Raw genomic sequence first — 20,580 nt, forward strand, 5'->3', positions numbered from 1 at the left:
TTCTCAATGGTGAAGCCCTTCTCAATGAGGAAATCCCAAAGGCACTCATACCAAGCTCTTGGGGCTTGCTTAAGCCCATATAGCATCTTGGACAACCTATAAACATGATTAGGATATCTAGGGTCTTCAAACCCAGGAGGTTGATCAACATAGACTAGTTCATTTATGAAGCCATTTAAAAATGCACTTTTAACATCTATTTGATATAATTTCATTTCATGATGCGATCACTGTTCGCCTAAACGGCCGTTTAGCCCGTTTACACACCGTTTAAACGCTACACGGTGGTACACCGTTTCCGTTTAATTGGTTGTTTTGACCGTTTAAACGGCCGTTTTTCCCGTTTAAACACTCGTTTTGCCCGAATAATAGGCTAAACGGTAGGTGACCGACTGTTTACCGTTTAGCGTTTAGGATAACACTGGATGCGATGCATATGCAAGGAGGATATGAATGGCTTCAAGTCTTGCAACCGGTGCAAAGGTCTCTCCAAAATCCAACCCTTCAACTTGAGAGAACCTCTTTGCAACTAGTCTTGCCTTATTCCTCACAATAATGCCTTGATCATCTTGCTTGTTGCGGAACACCCACTTTGTTCCAATGACTCTTGCACCTTGTGGTCGCTCTTCAAGAGTCCAAACTTCATTGCGGGTGAAGTTGTTCATCTCTTCATGCATGGCATTTATCCAATCCAAATCTTGAAGAGCTTCTTCTACATTCTTAGGTTCAATGCAAGAGACAAAAGAGTGATGTTCAATAAATGAAGCAAGTTTTTTAGAATGAGTCATTACACCCTTTGAATGACTCCCTATGATGAGATCTTGTGGATGTGCTTGTAGTAGGGGTCAATTTCTTCTATCAATCACTTGAGGGGGAGGTTGTGGAGCATCAACATATTGAGCTTGTGCCACCATTTGATCATGAGAGACATAAGTATCTTCATTTTCTACTCTCCTATCTTTATCACCATCTTGTGGCACATTTGATGAAGAAGGTGGATCAATCATTTATACATCATCTTCATCATCTTTGGGCTTGATGTCTCCAACCAAAATATTCTTCATAGCCTCCCTCAATGGTTCATCACCTACATCATCAAGATTCTCATGTGCTCCTTGGGAGCCGTTAGATTCATCAAATTCCACATCATATGTTTCTTCAACTAAGCCGGTGGCATGATTAAATACTCGATATGCTTTGGACTTTGATGAGTAACCAACAAAAAAGCCAATATCACAATGTCTTTGAAACTTCCCTAGGTGTTGCTGCTTCTTGTAGATGTAGCATTTGCAACCAAACACCCGGAAGAAAGATATGTTCGGCTTCTTCCTATTGAGCAACTCATAAGGTGTCTTGCCAAGAAACTTTTGAAGAAATAGACAGTTGGGTGCATAACATGCGGTGTTGATAGCTTCTGCCCATAGAGCTTTGGGTGTATTGTACTCATCAAGCATTGTTCTTCCAAGTGTGATAAGTGTATGGTCCTTTCTCTCTACTACACCATTTTATTGAGGAGTATATGTTGCGGGGACCTCATGCTTGATTCCAACTTCATCACAATATGCTTCAATATTTGTGTTGTCAAATTCTTTTCCATTGTCACTTCTTATCTTCTTGAGCTTCACTTCAAATTCATTTTGTGCTCTCTTTGCAAACTTCTTGAAACATGATGCAACATCGGTCTTGTCATGAAGGAAGAATACCCAAGTATATCTAGAGTAGTCATCAACTATCATAAGATAATAGAGATTTCCTTCTAAACTCTTATAAGTTGTTGGTCCAAATAGGTCCATGTGAAGGAGCTCTAGCACTCTTTGTTGTTGACATGTAAGCTTTTGTAGGATGAGTGTTTGCAACTTGCTTGCTGTCTTGACATGCACTACAAAGCTTATCCTTCTCAAATTTCACATCCTTCAAACCTCTCGCCAATTCATTCTTCATTAGCTTCTTTAGTGAGCTCATCCCAACATGTGCAAGACTTCTATGCCATATCCACCCAAGTTAAGTTTTGGTGAATAGGCATGTCTTCAAGTTTGCATCTTCGGATATGAAATCCACTAGATATAGGTTGTTGTATTTAAATCCCTTGAATATGACTTGATCATCATCTTTCTTTGATACAACCACTTCCTTCTTGGTAAATAAGCATTGAAAGCCAAGATCACACAATTGACCAACAAATAGCAAGTTGAAGCTCAAAGAAGCAACATATAGCATATTTGATATTGAATGATCATTTGATATTGCAACTTTGCCCAATCCTTGAACTTTGCCCTTTGAGTTGTCACCAAATGTAATCCTTTCTTGATCATCTACTTCTTCATCTAGTGAGGTGAACATACAAGGATCACCGGTCATATGTTGAGTGCAACCACTATCAATAACCCAATGACTTCCACCGATCTCGTAGTTCACCTACACACAAGAGGTCAAGCTTGATGTTTAGGGACCCAAACTTGATGGGGGCCCTTGACTTTCTCAACTAGTAACTTTGCAACCCAAATTTTCTTAGGCCTATTCTTGTTGGGTGGACCTAAGAACATGACTTTCATTTTTCCACTAGAATCCTTTCTAAGCATGTAATGAGCATTGAAGGCAAAGCATCTAGCATGCTTAGGCAAGGGTTGTGGTGGTGGAGCTTGACACTCATGGGCAAAGTGACCTTCTTGTCCACACTCAAAACACCTCTTTGGCTTTGGCTTTGACTTGTGTTGTTGTTGATGTTGAGCTTGAGCCTTCTTCTCTTGATTTGCCAAATACCCAATACCACTTCTATTCATCTTCATGACAGTGTTCATGAGTAGCTCACTTTGACGATATTGACCTCTTGTGAACTTGCTCAAGACGGTCTTGAGATGTTCTTTCTCCAACTTGAGCTTCTTGTTCTCCTCTAAGTTTATCATGATTTTTCTCCATCTTGAGTCTCTTGTTCTCTTCTTTAAGCTTCTCATTTTCAAGAGCTATATCACAATCATGGTTAAGGTTCTCTATCACAATTATGTTGGTGGTTGATAGCTTTTCAAGATCTTTCTTGAGTTTCTCATTCTCATTCTTGAGCTTGACATACTCATCATAGTTGTCGGCCACAACCACCTTCTTGCCTTTGCTACTAGAACCTTGCTCAATGTTCTCAACAATCAAATCATCACATGATGTAGCTATATCAATCTTAACAACATGGTTAGTAGCATCATGTGGCTCATTGGATAATAGCTCATGAGAAACAACAAGATTATCATGATTAACCTTGAGATTGGTGTACTCTTCTTTTAGCAAATTGTAGCTAGTGGTGAGCTCATTATGTATCCCCTCAAGTTTATCATGTTTTTCTTTAAGCTCCTTTTTAGAACATTTGAGCTCCTTGAGTTTGGATGACATAGTTTTATTTTCTTCTCTAAGCTCAACACTAGCTTTTTCGGCTATGTCATATTTTGCTAAGAGTGAGTCATTCTTAAGTTCTAGTTTTTCATTTTTCGCTCTTGTCTTCCTAATGATTTTAGTATATTGGTTTAGCAACTTGACAAGATCATCATAAGAAGGTGATTCAAATTCATCATCACTATCACTACCACTTTCATCATTGCTAGCATTATCATCACCACTACTATCATCACCCTTTTGTACCTTTCATTCACCCTTGGCCATAAGGCATAGGTGTGTAGAGGATGACAGCGGTTGTGTCGATGAAGATAGTGAAGAATCAATTACAATAGCGGCCACCTTCTCGTTCTCACTTTCATCATTGGATGAGTCACTTGATGACTCAATATCCGTGAGCCAATCACCAACAATGTATGCTTGACATTCTTCTTCTTCTTGCCATCCTTCTTCTTGTATGGCTTATTCTTTTTCTTCTCATCATCATCTTCATCACTTGAGTCATCTTTCTTGCCCTTGTACTTCTTCTTATATTTGTCTTTCTTGGGTTTGGGGCATTGATGAGCTAGATGACCAAGTTATCCACAATTATAACAATTCATCTTGGAGATGGGCTTCCTTCTATTGCTAGTGAAGAATTTCTTCTTCTTGTCATCAAACTTGACACTGTTCTTGTTGAGCTTCTTGAGCATCTTGGCGGTTTTTCTCACCATGAGAGCAAGACTTGCATCATCAATTTCATCATCACTTGAGCTATCATGATCAACTCTTGCTTTGCCCTTCTTCTTTTGGCTAGCCTTGAATGCCAAGTCTTTCTTCTTGGTGGAAGAAGAGCCATCTTGTGGTGTTATGTGTATGTACATCTCATGTGCATTGATCTTTCCCAATATTTGAGTTGGTGTAGCGGTGAAAAGATCACCTTGATGAAGCACCATCACAATATGCCCATATTTGTCAATGGGGAGGACACTCAAGATCTTTCTTACAACATCAGAGGGTTGCATTTGTGTGAGTCCAAGCCCATTGACTTCCTCTATAAGAATATTCAAGCGTGAGTACATCTTATTAGCACTTTCTCTAGGAAGCATCTTAAATGAATTAAGCTTTTTCATAACACGGTGGTAGCGTTCTCACGCTCACTGTTTGTTCCCTCATGGAGCGCACAAATGTCCGACCATAGTGTATGGGCGTCCTTGTGGTTCTAAACATGGTTGAAAACATCCTTGCAAAGGCCTCTAAAGAGGGTGTTTCTAGCCTTTGCATTCTATTTCTTATAATTTACTTCATCGCCTTGAAGGTGTGCGGGATCCTTAGGTTTTGGGAAGCCTTCTGAGGTGGCTCTAAGAACTCCAACATCTAGAGCTTCTAGATATGCCTCCATACGAATTTTCCAGTAAGGAAAAACATCTCACTCAAAGATAGGAGGAGGTCCATCCCCATGGGACATCTTTCTCTAGGCAGTTAAGCCTAATTAAGTGAGCACGAGGCTCTGATACCAATTAAAAGGATCAAGATGCCCAAGAGAGAGGTGAATTGGGCTAATTCTAAATTCTTTGCAATAATTAAACCCTACACTTAGCCCACTTCACCCTTTGTGCCTAGAATGTGTTTCTATTGATCTTACGCACAAAAGTTTTGCACCATAGGTTCCAATCCTACTCTAACATGGCAATTCTAGGAATGTAAAGGCATTGAAATGAATTGCTCAAACGTAAATGCTCAAAGTAAATAGAGAGAGAAAGGAATGTGGCGATGTTTTCCTAAGGTATCAGAGAGTCGACACTCTCCCCTAGTCCTCGTTGGAGCACCCGCGCAAGGGTGTAGCTCCCCCTTGATCCGTGCAAGGGTCTAGGTGATGGCGATCACCAAGAGTAACAAGCACAAACTCTCACTTGACCACGACAAGCCTAATAAGAAGGGTGGATGCACACTTGCTACTCTCCTTGCACTAATGAGGACCTTAATCTTGGATTCTCAAATCTCAATCACCTCACTAGGCTCTTGCTCTCCCTTGCATTCTCAAGGTGTTTCTCAGCTGAACAAATGGGTAAGAGACCTCGCTTGGATGAGTGGAGTAAGTATTTATACCCCTCATTCAAAACATAATGTTTGGAGGCTGAGTCAGCATTCTACGGGGTGACCGGATGCTCCGATCGGGGTGATCAGACGCTCCGGTCAGTTATACCCGCAAAGAGCCGTTAAGTTCTAACCGGACTCTAACCAGCATTCAGTCAGCACTGACCGGACACATCCGGTCAAGAAAAATGCTCTCTGGAACCTTACTGATGTTGACCGGACACTGGCACCCAAAGTCTGGTCACTTCACTGTTCAGCGTCCGGTCAGTTATTGGATCCTGACTAGCGTCCAGTCATCACTGACTGGACATGTCCGATCAAGAAAATCCTTCTCTGGAACCTCTTTGGAGTTGACCAGATGCTGGCAACCAGCATTCGGTCCACTTTCACTCAGCGTCCGGTCAGTACCAGACAACTTCGGTTGATCAAATGAACTAACCAGACTCACCCTCCAGTGTCCGGTCACAACCAGACCAACGTCTGGTCAATCATTTGACCCTCCATTCACTTTCAACTCGAAATTCTATGTGAATGAAGTTTACTCTAATTGATCTTAGGGCTACTCCTGAGCTACCTAGTGCTAGATTTGACAAGTGTGCACCACACCTAACCCACTAGACTCACATAGGTCAAGCTACTAGTCCATACCCCCCTTAATAGTACGACCAAAGGAAAAATAAAGTCCTAAACTACTCTAAGTGTCTCTTCAACACCAAACGACACTTAGAACTAGTTCGTCCTTAACCTTGTCGTTCATCCTTTGAAAACTAAAACAATTTCCATCGACAGGGGCATGACAACCATGATTGCCCAATCAATTGCCATTACCATGACCTAACTCAAATTGCCTCTACAAAACACACGTTAGTCATAGTAATCTCGTGTTGTCATTAATCACCGAAACCCAACTAGGGGCCTAGATGCTTTCACCTTGGTCGGAAGTAGGAAACATGTGTTCGTCAACGCACAACATATCGTTACACATATTGTTTAACACCTCCCCTCAATCATAACCGTACTAGGTTAACATTGTATTTAAAATTCTCCAGGAGTCGTACTATCAGTGGTTTTGCAAATCTATCTGCTACTTGATCACATGAAGAGACAAATTCAATGTTTAGCAATTTCCTTGTTACTCATTCTCTGACAAAGTGGAAGTCAACCTCTATATGTTTTGTTCTAGCATGGAACACTGGGTTGTATGTATCAGAGTAACTCGAAAGCATAATTCAAAATTTACCCAATGAAACTTAGATCGAGTAAATTACCAATGTTCCTAGGGTAGTGTAGAGCCTATTTCACCACTTGACAAGGTTGGAAGCTAAGGCACAAGTAGATCAGGAGCAAACCCTAAATATACCAACAACACAAGTAGAGCACACCAAAATAGCAAGAACACAAGAGACAAGATTTATCCCGTGGTTTAACTCGGCACTAAGGCTTGCCTACCTCCACGTTCTTGAGGAAGCCACTAAGGCTTGTTTCGCAAACCCTATCCTCTTCTCAAGTCAAGAGCACAAGTCTCTTATTTTGAGAGTTCTTACTAGATGTTGGGTGAGTTACAAACTTCCTGGAGCGCCCACAAGAGTTGGGAGCTTTGACGGGCGATGCCTAGCTGTCTATAGGAGCTCTTGCTCCAAAAGTAATGAACATAATCCACCGACTGGAACATGAACCAAGTGCTATAGTAGTTGGATCTCAGCTTGACAAGCTCTCTGATGAAGTTTGGAGACCAATCTCTCAAGAAATCACAAGGGAATCAATGGAAGAGCTTGGATGGCCTTCAATAGAGTGTGAGGGGCTTGTCTGAAGGTAGGAGAAGAGTGAATAATGCTTGAGATGATCGTTGGGGAGGAATGAGAAGAGGTATAAATACCCCTCCTTTCCCAACTGACCGTTAAGTCGCGGTAATGCCGCGAGATATGTGGCAGTGCTGTGCCAGCCAACCAGCAGAAGGTTAGAGTTGGCTGGCTTGGCTTGGTTGAGGATTTATGTATGGTGGTTATGTTGAGCACTTGGTTGCACATTAAACCTTGTGCATTATATCCCCCTTGATAGTCGACGGATCTCAAACCATTCTAAATAGCATCCTCATTCTTATATCACCCCTTCTTGTCAACTTAATAAATCTCATTAGTCCTCTGATTATGTGGTCATTATCACTAAAATAAAAAAAAGGCTTAATTGCACTTACAATTTTTTCATAACCAGTGACAGGTGGATAATTTCTTTGAAGTTACCCACCTCCACAGCCAGTGAAAACAAGGGTAGTGCTATTGTGAGTTTTGTACTAGAGATAAAAAATTGTTGTTGCCCCAAAGCACCTATGAGTTGCCGCCCCTTTGGTTGGCTTTTGGGAAGCCCAAGCAAAGGGTGCCAAAATATATTTGATGACGTATCTGGTGATACTAATTTGGTGTTATAAATATAGATGTTCTTTTCTCTAAATTTGGTTAAATTTAAAAGTGTTTGACTTATAGGATACCTTTAAAATTTTATTTAATTTAGGACCAAGGGAGTATCCTGCTTGTGTTGAATGTATGGTACTTGGTATTGTATTCTAGACCTTCTACTCTTCTAGGAAGGTATTCATATACTGCTACCTTTATTAGTGATCTAATGCATATTCTATAGTTAAAAAAATAGCACTCTTCAATTGAAAGCGCTACCCTTCATGTACTTTTTTTAGTAGCACTACCTTTATGTACTTGTCTGGTCCCATGCACACCATAAATCACTCAGTTCCATCTGCCACCGCCGATGATGTGGATATTGCGTTCCATTTCTTTAGCAGTGGTTGGATGCAGTAATTGCCTGCCCCAACACATTCAGTATTTATTTGCAGTGTGATTACACAAGCGTGGAAGTATGTGGTACGCAAGATATATAAATCTAAGATTACGAGATAGCTCCGGTTTTCAACAATTTAGAAACAGGATCTCTCGTAATCTTTGAACTCTAGATAGACCACAATTTCTATAATGTATTCCTTTATATATTCACTAAAAGTATTTAAGATTTTTTTAAAAAAAATCATATATGTTATAGTAGAAAAATCATAGTCAAAGGTGTGTTTTGGAGTACTTAAAAGTTTATCTCCTAATACAAATTTCAAGCTACGTGTTTTTTTCCCGATGTGTTGCGATATTTCATGGAAAAATAAAAAAAATAGTTAGACGCCTCAAATAAATAAAATTATATGAAAGAAGAGAGAATCACCCTGTTCGCTTGTTGGTTTCAGCCAGCCCAAACCAGCTAGCCAACAGTATTTTCCTCTCACAACAAACCAGCACCAGTCAACCCAAACCAGTCCAGAAACCAACCAGCGAACAGGCCGAATATCTCAGCTCTCACTCTCCCGGGCGTTATCTTGCTAATCAGGTCACGGTATACGTACAGGCATTGAAAAGACTCTTCTTGAAAAAGTTGAGATGGATAGAGGTAACACCTCAACAGCACCACTTTTAAATTTCTCTCGGACACACATGTGCGCGTGTGTGTCACCCCACTCTCCGCTTTGCCTCACTATAGGGCTACCAGGCAATATGTCGTCTCAAAGCCTGTGCTACTGGCTGCTGCTTCTACTCGTGCATTTCTCTCGCTCGACCAGCAGGGCCACCGCTGGCAAGGTGTCGGCGCTCATTGTGTTCGGGGACTCCACAGTGGACACGGGCAACAACAACTTCATCCCCACCATCGCCAAGGCCAACTTCCCGCCATATGGGCGCGACTTCAACGGGGGCGTCGCCACCGGCAGGTTCTCCGACGGCCGGCTTGTCACAGACTTCATTTCAGAGGCCTTCGGTTTGCCGTCGACTCTGCCGGCATACCTGGACCCCAGCTACACGATCGACCAGCTCGCTAAGGGCGTCAGCTTTGCCTCCGGAGCCACCGGGCTGGATGATTTAACAGCAAAATTCACAGTAAGGAATCTTTTATGCCTTCTGCAAGTTCTGCTATGCCTTATTTTTCTTTATTTCACAAGTATTTGGGTCGTTGCTTCGGACTGGGGTATTCCTCCGTTTTTTGGAGTGAAGGAAGACATGATTTTGAACGGGTGAGTCGATGATCTTGTCATCCCATTCTATTCATTCAGCCAAGACCATAGATGGGTTATGGAGTCCGGATTGTGAAATGGGTGTAATGTACACTACTACACATGTGTTTTTAGAGACGGGTAGATGGTTTATACACACGGCTGCCTCTATGTAGAAATCAACCACCTTTAAAAATCGAACTCTAGAAGCGAGCCAAAATCTAGCCGCACGTAGAGTGTGATTTTTAGAAGTAGGCCGAAATCCAGTTGTCTCTAAAGTAGTTTTTTTTAGAATTTGTGTGGTAGAACCACCCAAATTGTATGGTCCATATACTCCTATTATTGTCCTAAATGTCCCTGACTGCTGCACATGAGAGCCAGATAATCTTGGTAGTCTGTCGGATGTCCTCAGGAAACCCTGAATCATCCATATTTTACAACTCATACAGGATCAACATGGAGTTACCACAACATTACAACACTTGGTACAAAAATAACTTATATCAGAGTGTGGAAGACTTAACAATAGTTTACAAAACATGTTCAAGTAAAAACTTAGCTTAAGGTCCAAAAGATGAGTAAGACTACGGAAGCAACTTAGGTAAAGCATCTAAGGTAGGAGAGACGACCAGATCATGTCGAGCCCACTGACATGATCTCAATTAGCAGTACGAGTCATAACCTGCAATAAGGGTTAACAGACCCTTAGTACTTAAGGGTACTTAACAAGTCTTACCCAACTAACAGAAAAAGACTTCAAGGGTATGCAGGCTTAAAGAAAAGTTAGAAGCAAGAATAACTTTTACAGAAAAGCTTACTATAAGTGGATCCTTACTTTCGATGTTTTAGCTTCGTATTGAGTTTCTAAGTGGTATCCAGTTTGCACCTGCTCTTGATCAATCACTTCATTAATCATCTCATCTCTTCTTATGCCATAAGAACCATTATTTCATTGATTAACTACGATGCAGGTCAGAGGATCGAGTCTTCATAATCGAGGAGCACGACGATTCTAATCGATTAGGCCCAGCTGGGTTTCCTTACCACACGACATATACAGATCCCGGTCTCGGACTTACATATATCAACCATCACTTGGATCCTCCAAAACGTGAACCGGTCTGTGCTACCCGAGAACACAGTACTCCACCTCCCTGCGTCACTCTTGGTGGATTCACAAGATGTGTACACGCTACTCTCACCATCTCCTATGCCCAGTGCGTAGTTGTCTTTTCACATAATGGAATAGCCGTGGTATCAGGCTTACCAGAGTATGTGCCAGTACTGCAAGGTCTTGACCACACGGTGGCCTACAATGGTATGGTCCTCAATCGACATAAGCGGAATGAGCACAACCAGACGAGCCTGTCTGCCCAAGAACCCATAACATCAAGTCCCACCCAGTCTCAATTTAAATATTATCATACTTATGATATTCTCACGACCAAAAGGCAGAGCCGAGGCAAACCTAATTCTCGCGAACGATGAAATCATCATTCGACTTCTATCGAAGCCTAAGCATTACTAAGCATTAGAGATATCGACCAACACATATAAGTGGGGTACGACTAAGGATACCAGAATAACAAGGTAATCATGCAACAACGATTTATTCAACCAACTCCTAATTACTTCATGCACATCTCCCAAGACTTAAGTGTAATAAAGATTTGTAAATGCTAGAGAAGGGTTTATGCTTTGGGGCTTGCCTGCGTTGTAGAGAAGGTTAGTTCCACAGAGGACTGAAAGGTCCTAATGGCTAGAGGGGGGTGAATAGCCTATTAAAAATTCTGCAACAACACTTGACAAACTGGTTAGACAATTATGAGGCGAAGCAAGTGTTGCGTTAGCCTACTAAAAAGCAAGCCACCTACCACAATTCTAGTTTATATAAATTCTATCAATATAATAGCTATGACACTACACTAAGTTAGTGTGCTCTCAAAAGCTAACTAAAGAGCCACACTAACCAAACTAACAAGCTCTCACAACTAGCTACACTAAAGAGCTTGACAACTAGTTTGTGGTAATATAATGAGAGTGAGCAAGAAGGTTATACCGCCGTGTCGAGGAAGGAGCCAATCAATCACAAGAGTGAATAACAATGAAGACCAATCACCTCAGAATTAAATGATGAACACAATGATTTTTTACCAAGGTTCACTTGCTTGCCGGCAAGCTAGTCCTTGTTATGGCGATTCACTCACTTGGAGGTTCACGCGCTAATTGGCATCACACGCCAAACCCTCAATAGGGTGCTGCACAACCAACACAAGATGAGGATAACACAAGCCACGAGTAATCCACTAGAGTATCTTTTGGCTCTCCGCCGGGGAAAGGTCAAGAACCCCTCACAATCACCACGATCAGAGCTGGAAATAATCACCACCCTCCGCTCAACGATCGCTACTCCAAGCCATCTAGGTGGCGGCAACTACCAAGAGTAACAAGCGAATCCCACAGCGAAACACAAACACCAAGTGCCTCTAGATGCAAACACTCAAGCAATGCACTTGGATTCACTCCCAATCCCACAAAGATGATGAATCAATAATAGAGATGAGTGGGAGGGCTTTGGCTAAGCTCATAAGGTTGCTATGTCAATGAAAATGGCCAAAGGTATGAGCTTCAACTGGTCATGGGGCTTAAATAGAAGCCTCACGAAATAGAGCCGTTATACCCCTTCACTGGGCACAACTCGGGGTGACCGGATGCTCTGGTCGGATTGACCGGACGTTGACCCTCAGCGTCCGGTCACATGATACACGCCACGTGTCCCCTTTCTTTGAATACTGTTCACCTGATCTCAACGGTCATCAGTCGATCGGACGCTGAGCCTCTAGCGTCCGGTCGTTTCCAGTAAGGTTCTAGAAACGAATTTCTTTGACCGGACGCGTCTGGTCATGCTTGACCAGACACAGCCAACGTCCGGTCTCACGGTGACTTTCTTCTGCGCTATCCGACAACACAACATGACGTAGCCTTATAGCGTCTGATCGCTGAGCGACCCAGCGTCTAGTCAATTGACCGACGCTAGTGTCCACACTACTACAACTGACCAGACGCGCCGGTCCCTCTGAGATCAGCATCCGGTCACCTTGTAACCAGCGAGACTAACTCCTTTTCACCTCTAACTTCTTCACCCTTGCTCAAATGTGCCAACCACTAAGTGTATCACCTTGTGCACATGTGTTAGCATATTTTCACAAATATTTTCAAGGGTGTTAGAATTCCACTAGATCCTAAATGCTTATGCAATGAGTTAGAGCATCTAGTGGCACTTTGACCACCGCATTTTGATACGAGTTTCACCCCTCTTAATAGTACGGCTATCGAACCTAAATGTGATCACACTCTTTAAGTGTCTTGATCGCTAAAACAAAATAGCTCCTACCATTTATACCTTTGCCTTGAGCCTTTTGTTTTTCTCTTTCTTCTTTTCAAGTCCAAGCACTTGATCATCACCATGACATCACCATCATCATGATCTTCACAATTTCTTCATTACTTGGAGTAGTGCCACCTATCTCATAATCACTTTGATAAACTAGGTTAGCACTTAGGGTTTCATCAATTTACCAAAACCAAACTAGAGCTTTCAAGGACCACAGGAGTTAGACTTGGCATCGACACCATGGTGGATGAACCTTCTCCGAGACTTGATCAATACGAGCCTTCTCACTCTCGTACATAACATGATGGACTACATGCCATGATGCATGATGAGAGGTGCACAAGTGCATAATAGAAGTTTAAACAAAGTTAATTATCTTGAGTACAACTTTCCTTCACTAAGAACTAGGGTCATTATCTTACCAAGCATTTTAATTATTAACCTCAATGCTAATTAGTTGTTAACATAAAAGGATTAACTTAACATGGACCAGCAAGATTAACATGAAAAGCATCTACAAAGCATAACCACTTACTCAACTATTGCACACAAGGAGCAATCAAGGTTTATATACCTGCATGTACTAATTAAGCATTTAATTAAACCATTTATTTATTATATAACAAGTTGATGATAAGCATATCATGGAAAGGAATTAAGTTGCCAAGGAACAATAGGGGTTTGGTGTTCCAAGGTCCACAATCAACTCCAAAATATACCAAAGTCATTTTGTGATTTATCCTAATTCATTTTAATATTTATTAAACATGGAAAAGACATTTATAAACACTTAAATTAATTAACTAAGTTAGGATTATCAAAACAGTACCAAACTTTTTGTGAAGGTATATATTAACACATATAATATACACAAGAAGTTTCATGATCATAGGATTAATATTTGTATTTATAAAAATCATGCAAGATCCATTTATTAATTAAAATAGATAATTTTAAAGCATATAAAAACTACTGAAAATGGCCATTTCATATTTTGAAATAGTATAACATCTCATAACAAGGCTACACAAAAAAATTCACATTTTTATCATGCTCCAATATTTAGTTATGATTTAAACAAGAAACTGCATAAGAAAACATTTTCTGAAAATCGAAAAGGGTTAAAAACCCATCTGCACCCACACCCAGCCAGCCACAATGGCTGACAGGCGGGGCCAGAGTCAACGGCACAGTGCCCCCGCGCGCAGCCTCGGGTGCACGGCCGTTGACCGGCGTTTCCTCACCGGCGACGGGGTCTCCGGCGACGGAGAGGGCACGTACGCGCTCAGGACAACCTAGCACATCACCCTATGGTGACGGTAGAGCAGTTAGGGTTTTGTGGCGCGCTCGATGCCGGCCATGGCGGCACGGCGGCGCACGGCACCGCGGAACCTGCCGATGGCGAGGTCACCATTGACAGGGTTGGCACCAGCAGACTCGAAGAAACCCTACGCACCTATCTACGCTGCCGGTTGATCGAGCTGAGGTTAGCAGCGAGCTCGCCCGCGGCCATGGCGGACGGCGGAGCAGAGCTCGCCGGCGCGGCGGCGTTCTGACTACTCCGGTGCAGTAGAGTCCAAACAGGCGACGGGGTTAGTCTCGGTATCTCATCTCGATCCTATTGTGCCTGCTGATCGAGTCGAGGACACAGCGAGGCTAGATCACCGGTGTCTCGAGGGCGAAGGCGGTGGCGCGATCTGGGGGCGACGGCGCGTTCCGGAGGAACCTACGCGGTAGAGATGAAAATTATAAGCTTATGAGCATCACGGACTTACGAGGAAACCAGAACAAGAAGAAAGGGAACGGAAGGTGCTCCAGTGGAGCCTGGCCACGGCGGGGGTGCTCGCGGTGGCGCGGCAGAGCACCGGCGGCGGAAAACGGCCGTGCCGGGGACTCTGACCGGTAGAGGTGACGAGACTGGGCTTGGAGGATGCGCATGGGCGATGCGAATCTGCAGGCAAGAGGAATTGGGCGCTGGCTGTGCCGTGGTGATGAAGTACGCCGGCGAGCCGAGGAGCACGGCGGCGAGCAGAGAAGGGAAAGGAAGGACGGCCGGCGGCGCTGCGCTTTTATCGGCGAGGGCGAAGCGTCTGGACGAGCCAGCAGCTTCTTGAGCGTGGCCACGTGAAGCAGCTTCGTGCCGCGCGCGCAAGGCGGCGCTAAGGCGGTGGCGGTCTCCGACGGCAAGCAGCTCGGTGGCAGCAGCTTCCGATGCTACAGTAGCGACTGAACCGGCCCTATTCTTCATGTTGGTTCTCTCAATTTTACGTGACAACTCGAAAATCTTCAAGAATAAAAGTTGTTCAAATTGGTGAGACCTCCAAGATTACTTACAGTCTCGAGTGCTAATTCTTACTGGACTGGGAGATCCAAGGTCAAGAACAAGGGTAGGATGAAACTGAATTTCAGACCTCAGTTAGGGTTTTGAAAACAATTAGATTAACAAACTTTGGGAATTAATTAAGGAACAATCATGTATCAAACATCTCAACTAATTTCACATTATCATAGTTTAAACATTATATGAAGCAATGGAAGAAAATTTGGACAAATTTGATTCATGGAATTTCATTTTATAACTCCCCAAAAATTGAACTAAATGCTGTTTTTAGGGACTTAGACAAAATTTGCTGTGTGATTTTCAGCATTAAATCCAATCTTTGGGCTCAATTTTAAACATGTTTGACTTAGAAACATCATCACATTTTGATTCCATATGAAAGCACACATCTTGTACTACAAAGTTTATTTTAACAAAATTTGATTTGTTTAAGCAAATTCACATATATAAAATCACAAAGAACCTTAAACACTACTATTGATATCATTTCATGAAACATGTGAAACACTATATATGCAATATGTGAAAGCTTTACTTGCAACATGAAATGCATTTATGACATGACACTTGGTGCTTATGCCTGATGATGCTCATGGTCAGGTTTGAGTTTGATTCTTAACATCTGGGATGTTACAATTTGCAAACCAGGTAAAAAAATAGCAAAGTTCTGGATAGAAATGGGCCAATCAATTAGGGCTGGACAAGATAGTGGCTCACCAGCTCACTAGACTCGTGGTCAGCTTAGTATTACGGCTTGGCCTGTTTTATTTTTTTCACGAGGCAAGCTAGGAGTTCAGCTCGTTTTTTTAACAAACCAGCTCACGAGCCAAACTAGTAGCACGATAGCTTCTTACAGCCTATTCGTTTGGCTGTGGCTTGTCGTAAATGATCATAAATTTTCAGCCGGAACAGTATTTTTCTCTCACACAAACCAACCAGCAGTACTTCTTCACGAACCAGCAACGATACGAACCAGCCAACCGAACATGCTGTTAATCCCTCGTTCCAGTCGGCCAATCAGCAATTCTCATGTGCCCATGGCCACAAAAGAGGCTTAGCAAGCCCACCGGTTTCAACCCTAGCAAATACCTTATATAGTGAATATGAATTGGCAAACCCCATCCACCATTAAAAGAATATCCACCCACCATCGTCGCTCGTCGACAGCCAATGACTTGACCCCTCCACTCCTCCGCCCACCCTACGGCCTATCACTAGTCAAGGCTTGGCGTACCGTCCACAGTGGCTTCTACGTTGCACACTGCACGCCAACACTATTTGCACTTGCCAGTCATCATGGAGAAGGAAGACAAGGTCAAGGTTGTCGAGGTGTAGGAGCAAACTCCCCCGCCACAGGTAGGTTTGGAGTATCGAAGAGCAAAATCACTTCCTCGTCGGTGTGGATTGTCCAAGGTCGAGCCGCGTCTTCACCTACTCCATCACCATCCCTGGCTACTCCTTTCCTGTCACCAGCTAAGGCTTAATTTGGCGCTACCATCCACAGTGGCTTCTACGTTGCACACAGCATGCCAGCACTACTCGCACTCACCTCTGTCACCATGGAGAAGGAAGACAAGGTTGCTGAGGTGTAGGAGCGAACTCCCCCCCCCCCCCCCCCCCCCCCCCCCCCGCCACTGGCAAGTATGGAGTCTCAAAGAGCAATCGCTTTCTCGTCGGTGTGGATTGTCCAAGGTCGAGCCGCGTCTTCCCCTACTCCATCACCGTCCCTTGCTACTCCTTTTGTTTTTGTGGTTTATTGCTTCATTTTAGTGATAAATTAGCATTGATTAGATATAAAATTTATATATTGATCACTTCACCTCAGTACCTTAATGAGCCGAGTCGAGCTAGCTCGATATCCACTCCTACAACCAACCCTCTGTAGTGAAAGTCACAAGTCATGCGATTGTTTGCACGAAATATGCACGCATGCGGAGAAGCGAACTCATAACCTCTAGCCTAACTTGTTAATTCTTTACCACTGTGACTCAAAGTCGCTTTGTGACTAAGTGATCGATATATTCCTTTTGTACTTATTTTATTGAATATTATAATGCATATTTGAGACCCTAAATGAACTGAAATTGAAATTTTTTATCTGCAAAGCTTTAGAACTCTTTGAGTACAACAACTTTTGTTCAATTGAAAATTTTTAAAAATATGAACTTTGAAATCATTACTTCAAACATAATTGTCACTCGATCAATCGCTTAGAAAAGAGAATTATTGTTAGAGTAAATTACGCTTACAATACAAGAACTTGACAGGTGAGGTGTAAATTGGTCCAACAACTTATAAACTGCTCAAATAAATACAATAGCTTGGCAAATTGGTGCATATAAGTTTCAAACATTGCTAATATGAAAAAAATACATACTCAACGGTTAGGTGCCAAAATTAATGGATAATGCAGTCAACATGAACGCCCCAAATCAAACCTGAACAATAGATTAGATGCAATCTACAAAAGATGATCACATTTGCACTAGAAATTTTCAACCTTCTATTTTGGAAAAAGAAGATATAATATTTCCATCTAGCCTACTTATTAACAAAATTGAGTAACAATATTCACACGATAAACCATGGCCACCATTAAGTGAAAACATAAACATGTACTATCATAATTGGCCAAGAACAAAGTAGTTGATGCAAAAACAGAGGAAGGTCAGGGTTCCAGCCCTACGAGTTTAAGAACTAATACTAGTTAACTAGATTCATGTTGTAAACCCTCGTGTGAAAAACCCACCTTAGCATGATTAGAATAGAGGATTAAAGTTGAAGAACAATAATCACTATCTTATTCAAGAGGATGGACACTAGCTTCTCGGTGATGAGGCTCCATCGCAAATACCTTAGGTGATTGACGCTGTGGAGCACCTGTTTGGTGATGCCCACATTATAGTTGCCAAAACCATCTTAAGCAATTCCACCACGCGTGTAATGCACGTGCCGAAAACCCGCTATTAACACTACGCGTCTAATATGTGAGTATATATTTTATCATACGAGCAGCATTTGTACCATACGTGTACCAATTTGTCAAGTTATTGTACCTATTTGAGCAGTTAATTTACTAGTTGTTAGAATATTCTGCACCCGCCTATAAAGTTGTTACATGGTGAATATAATTTACTCTATTGTTAATACCAATTACCAAGTACCTTGTTCCAAAACAGATTTACAGAAGTACTTACCTAAATTAACCTTCTACTCCGCAACTTACTTTGTTGTTTGGAACCTGTGTTAAATTTATTTCAGTCAGTTATACCCCTGGGCCAGCAGCTGGAGTACTTCGAGGAGTACAAGGCGAGGCTGGAAGCCGCAAAGGGGGAGTCCGTGGCCAGCGAGATCATCGCCGAGGCTGTGTACATCTTCAGCATCGGCACCAACGACTTCATCCTTAATTACTTCACCCTTCCTGTCCGCCCCGTCCAGTATACCCCGGCGGACTACGTCAGCTACCTCGTTAGCCTTGCTGAAGCGGCCGCCCGTGACGCCTACCACCTCGGCGCTCGCAAGTTCGGCCTCTCCGGGCTCCCTCCGTTCGGGTGCTTACCTCTCTCGAGGACGCGGAACCACAGAGAGCCAGGCGAGTGCAACGAGGAGTACAACCAGCTGGCCATGAGGTTCAATGCCGAGCTGCAGGACGCCGTGACGAAGCTCAATGGTGACCTCGCCGGCGTGCTGGTGGTTTACGTTGACATTTACAGCGTGTTGTCTGACATCGTTGCCAATCCGTCGGGCTACGGTTAGGGATCCAATCTATCTTCTCAATATATACTACTTACTGTTGGTTCTTGCATAGCGTGCATCTTGTGTTAAGTTACAATACAACATGTGCAACTGTCTTTAAAAGGTAATGTTTGGATCCTATGACTTAGACCTGGTTTGGATCCATAGAACTAACAACTAGTAGATTAATTTTTAGTCCCTAAATATCCAAACAGACAGACTAATTCTTAGTCCTCTAGTTATGGACTAGTTGTTAGTTCACTATTCACTCATATGACCTAATAGGACTAATTGTTAGTCCTAATCCATCCAAACATCCCCTTAAAAATATCTGCGTGATTTCAAATAGATCTAGCTAATTGACCGACCAACTAACTGTTAGCTGCACACCCAGCTAAACTATTTCATTGAGTATAGTCAAACCCAACTAAAAGCACTTAATTAGTAGACATTTGATTGAAATGCCCTCCTACCAATTGGTAATTAAGTATTACTACTTCCTCCGTCGTAAATTATAAGTTATTCTAACTTTTTGAGAGTCAAAACATTTTAAGTTTAAGCAAATTTATATAATAAAATATTAACATTTATGATACCAAATAAGTATCATTAGATTCTTTATTAATTATATTTTTATAGTATACCTATTTGATGTCATAAATCTTTGTAATTTTTTCTATAGTTTTGATCTAACTTGAGATGCTTTAACTCTTCGAGAAAGTTCGAATAACTTATAATTCAGGACGGAGGGAGTAGCAACTGCTCCATTCTTTTGTTCTAAATTATAAGACGTTATGACTTTTCTAGATATATAAAAGTTAAAATATCTCATAATTTGAAATAGATAGAGTATCTATTAGATGTAGAAAATAGTAAAATGTAGGGATATTCGGATAAAATTAACAACACTTCAACAACCTTCTAATTCATATCTAGTACTAGTACGTAGTCAGCTAATAGATAGCTAGGTAACTTTAATTGTGAGCTATTAACTAGCTAGCTGATAATTAGCTGCTGCTAATGGAACGAAGTAGATCCTTAGTGAGGGAACAACTTGGTGTCCCTTGCCATGATATGATGCGAGAAAACATTTCTCATCTAACAAGTGTAATATTGATGAATGAGTTGAACACACTGTGTGCAATATTCACGCTGTCGATCGGGTTTTGTTTATCATCACCAGGATTCGAGAACGTTGCGCAAGGTTGCTGTGGCACAGGACTCATCGAGACTGCTGTCCTTTGCGGCTTGGATGAACCACTGACGTGTCAGGACGTGGACAAGTACTTATTCTTCGATTCAGCTCACCCTTCGGAGCGGGTGTACAAGATATTAGCTGACAAAATTCTCAAAAGTACGTCGGGAGTGTTCCTGTGATATCATTTGTAGAGTATTTGTACTCTACTACCTACTGTGTACTAGATTTCACTTTTTTAAACGCACATTCGTTTATCGAGGAGTCAAACTCTTTTAAATTATTAAATGTATAAAAAATATACTAATACTTATACGATGTGTAATAAGCATTATTAGATTCTTTGTGAAATATACTTTCATAATATTCCATTAGTCTCATAATAAGTGCACTTCTATAGTTCAAAATTTGTCCAAAATAAGTGT

The 20,580-nt window shown here is 42.0% G+C and overlaps 1 protein-coding gene across 1 annotated transcript; it reads left to right on the forward strand.

Moving 5' to 3' along the window:
* The first annotated feature begins 8,957 nt into the window (after positions 1-8,957).
* Positions 8,958-20,503, forward strand: LOC136545911 (GDSL esterase/lipase At2g42990-like). Its single transcript, XM_066537878.1, has 3 exons — positions 8,958-9,377; positions 18,487-18,976; positions 20,144-20,503. The coding sequence occupies exons 1-3, from the start codon at positions 9,000-9,002 to the stop codon at positions 20,335-20,337; spliced, it is 1,062 nt and encodes a 353-aa protein (XP_066393975.1). The 5' UTR covers positions 8,958-8,999; the 3' UTR covers positions 20,338-20,503.
* Positions 20,504-20,580: the final 77 nt, after the last annotated feature.

This window comes from Miscanthus floridulus, chromosome 3, assembly GCF_019320115.1.
Source record: "Miscanthus floridulus cultivar M001 chromosome 3, ASM1932011v1, whole genome shotgun sequence".
Taxonomy (NCBI): domain Eukaryota; kingdom Viridiplantae; phylum Streptophyta; class Magnoliopsida; order Poales; family Poaceae; genus Miscanthus; species Miscanthus floridulus.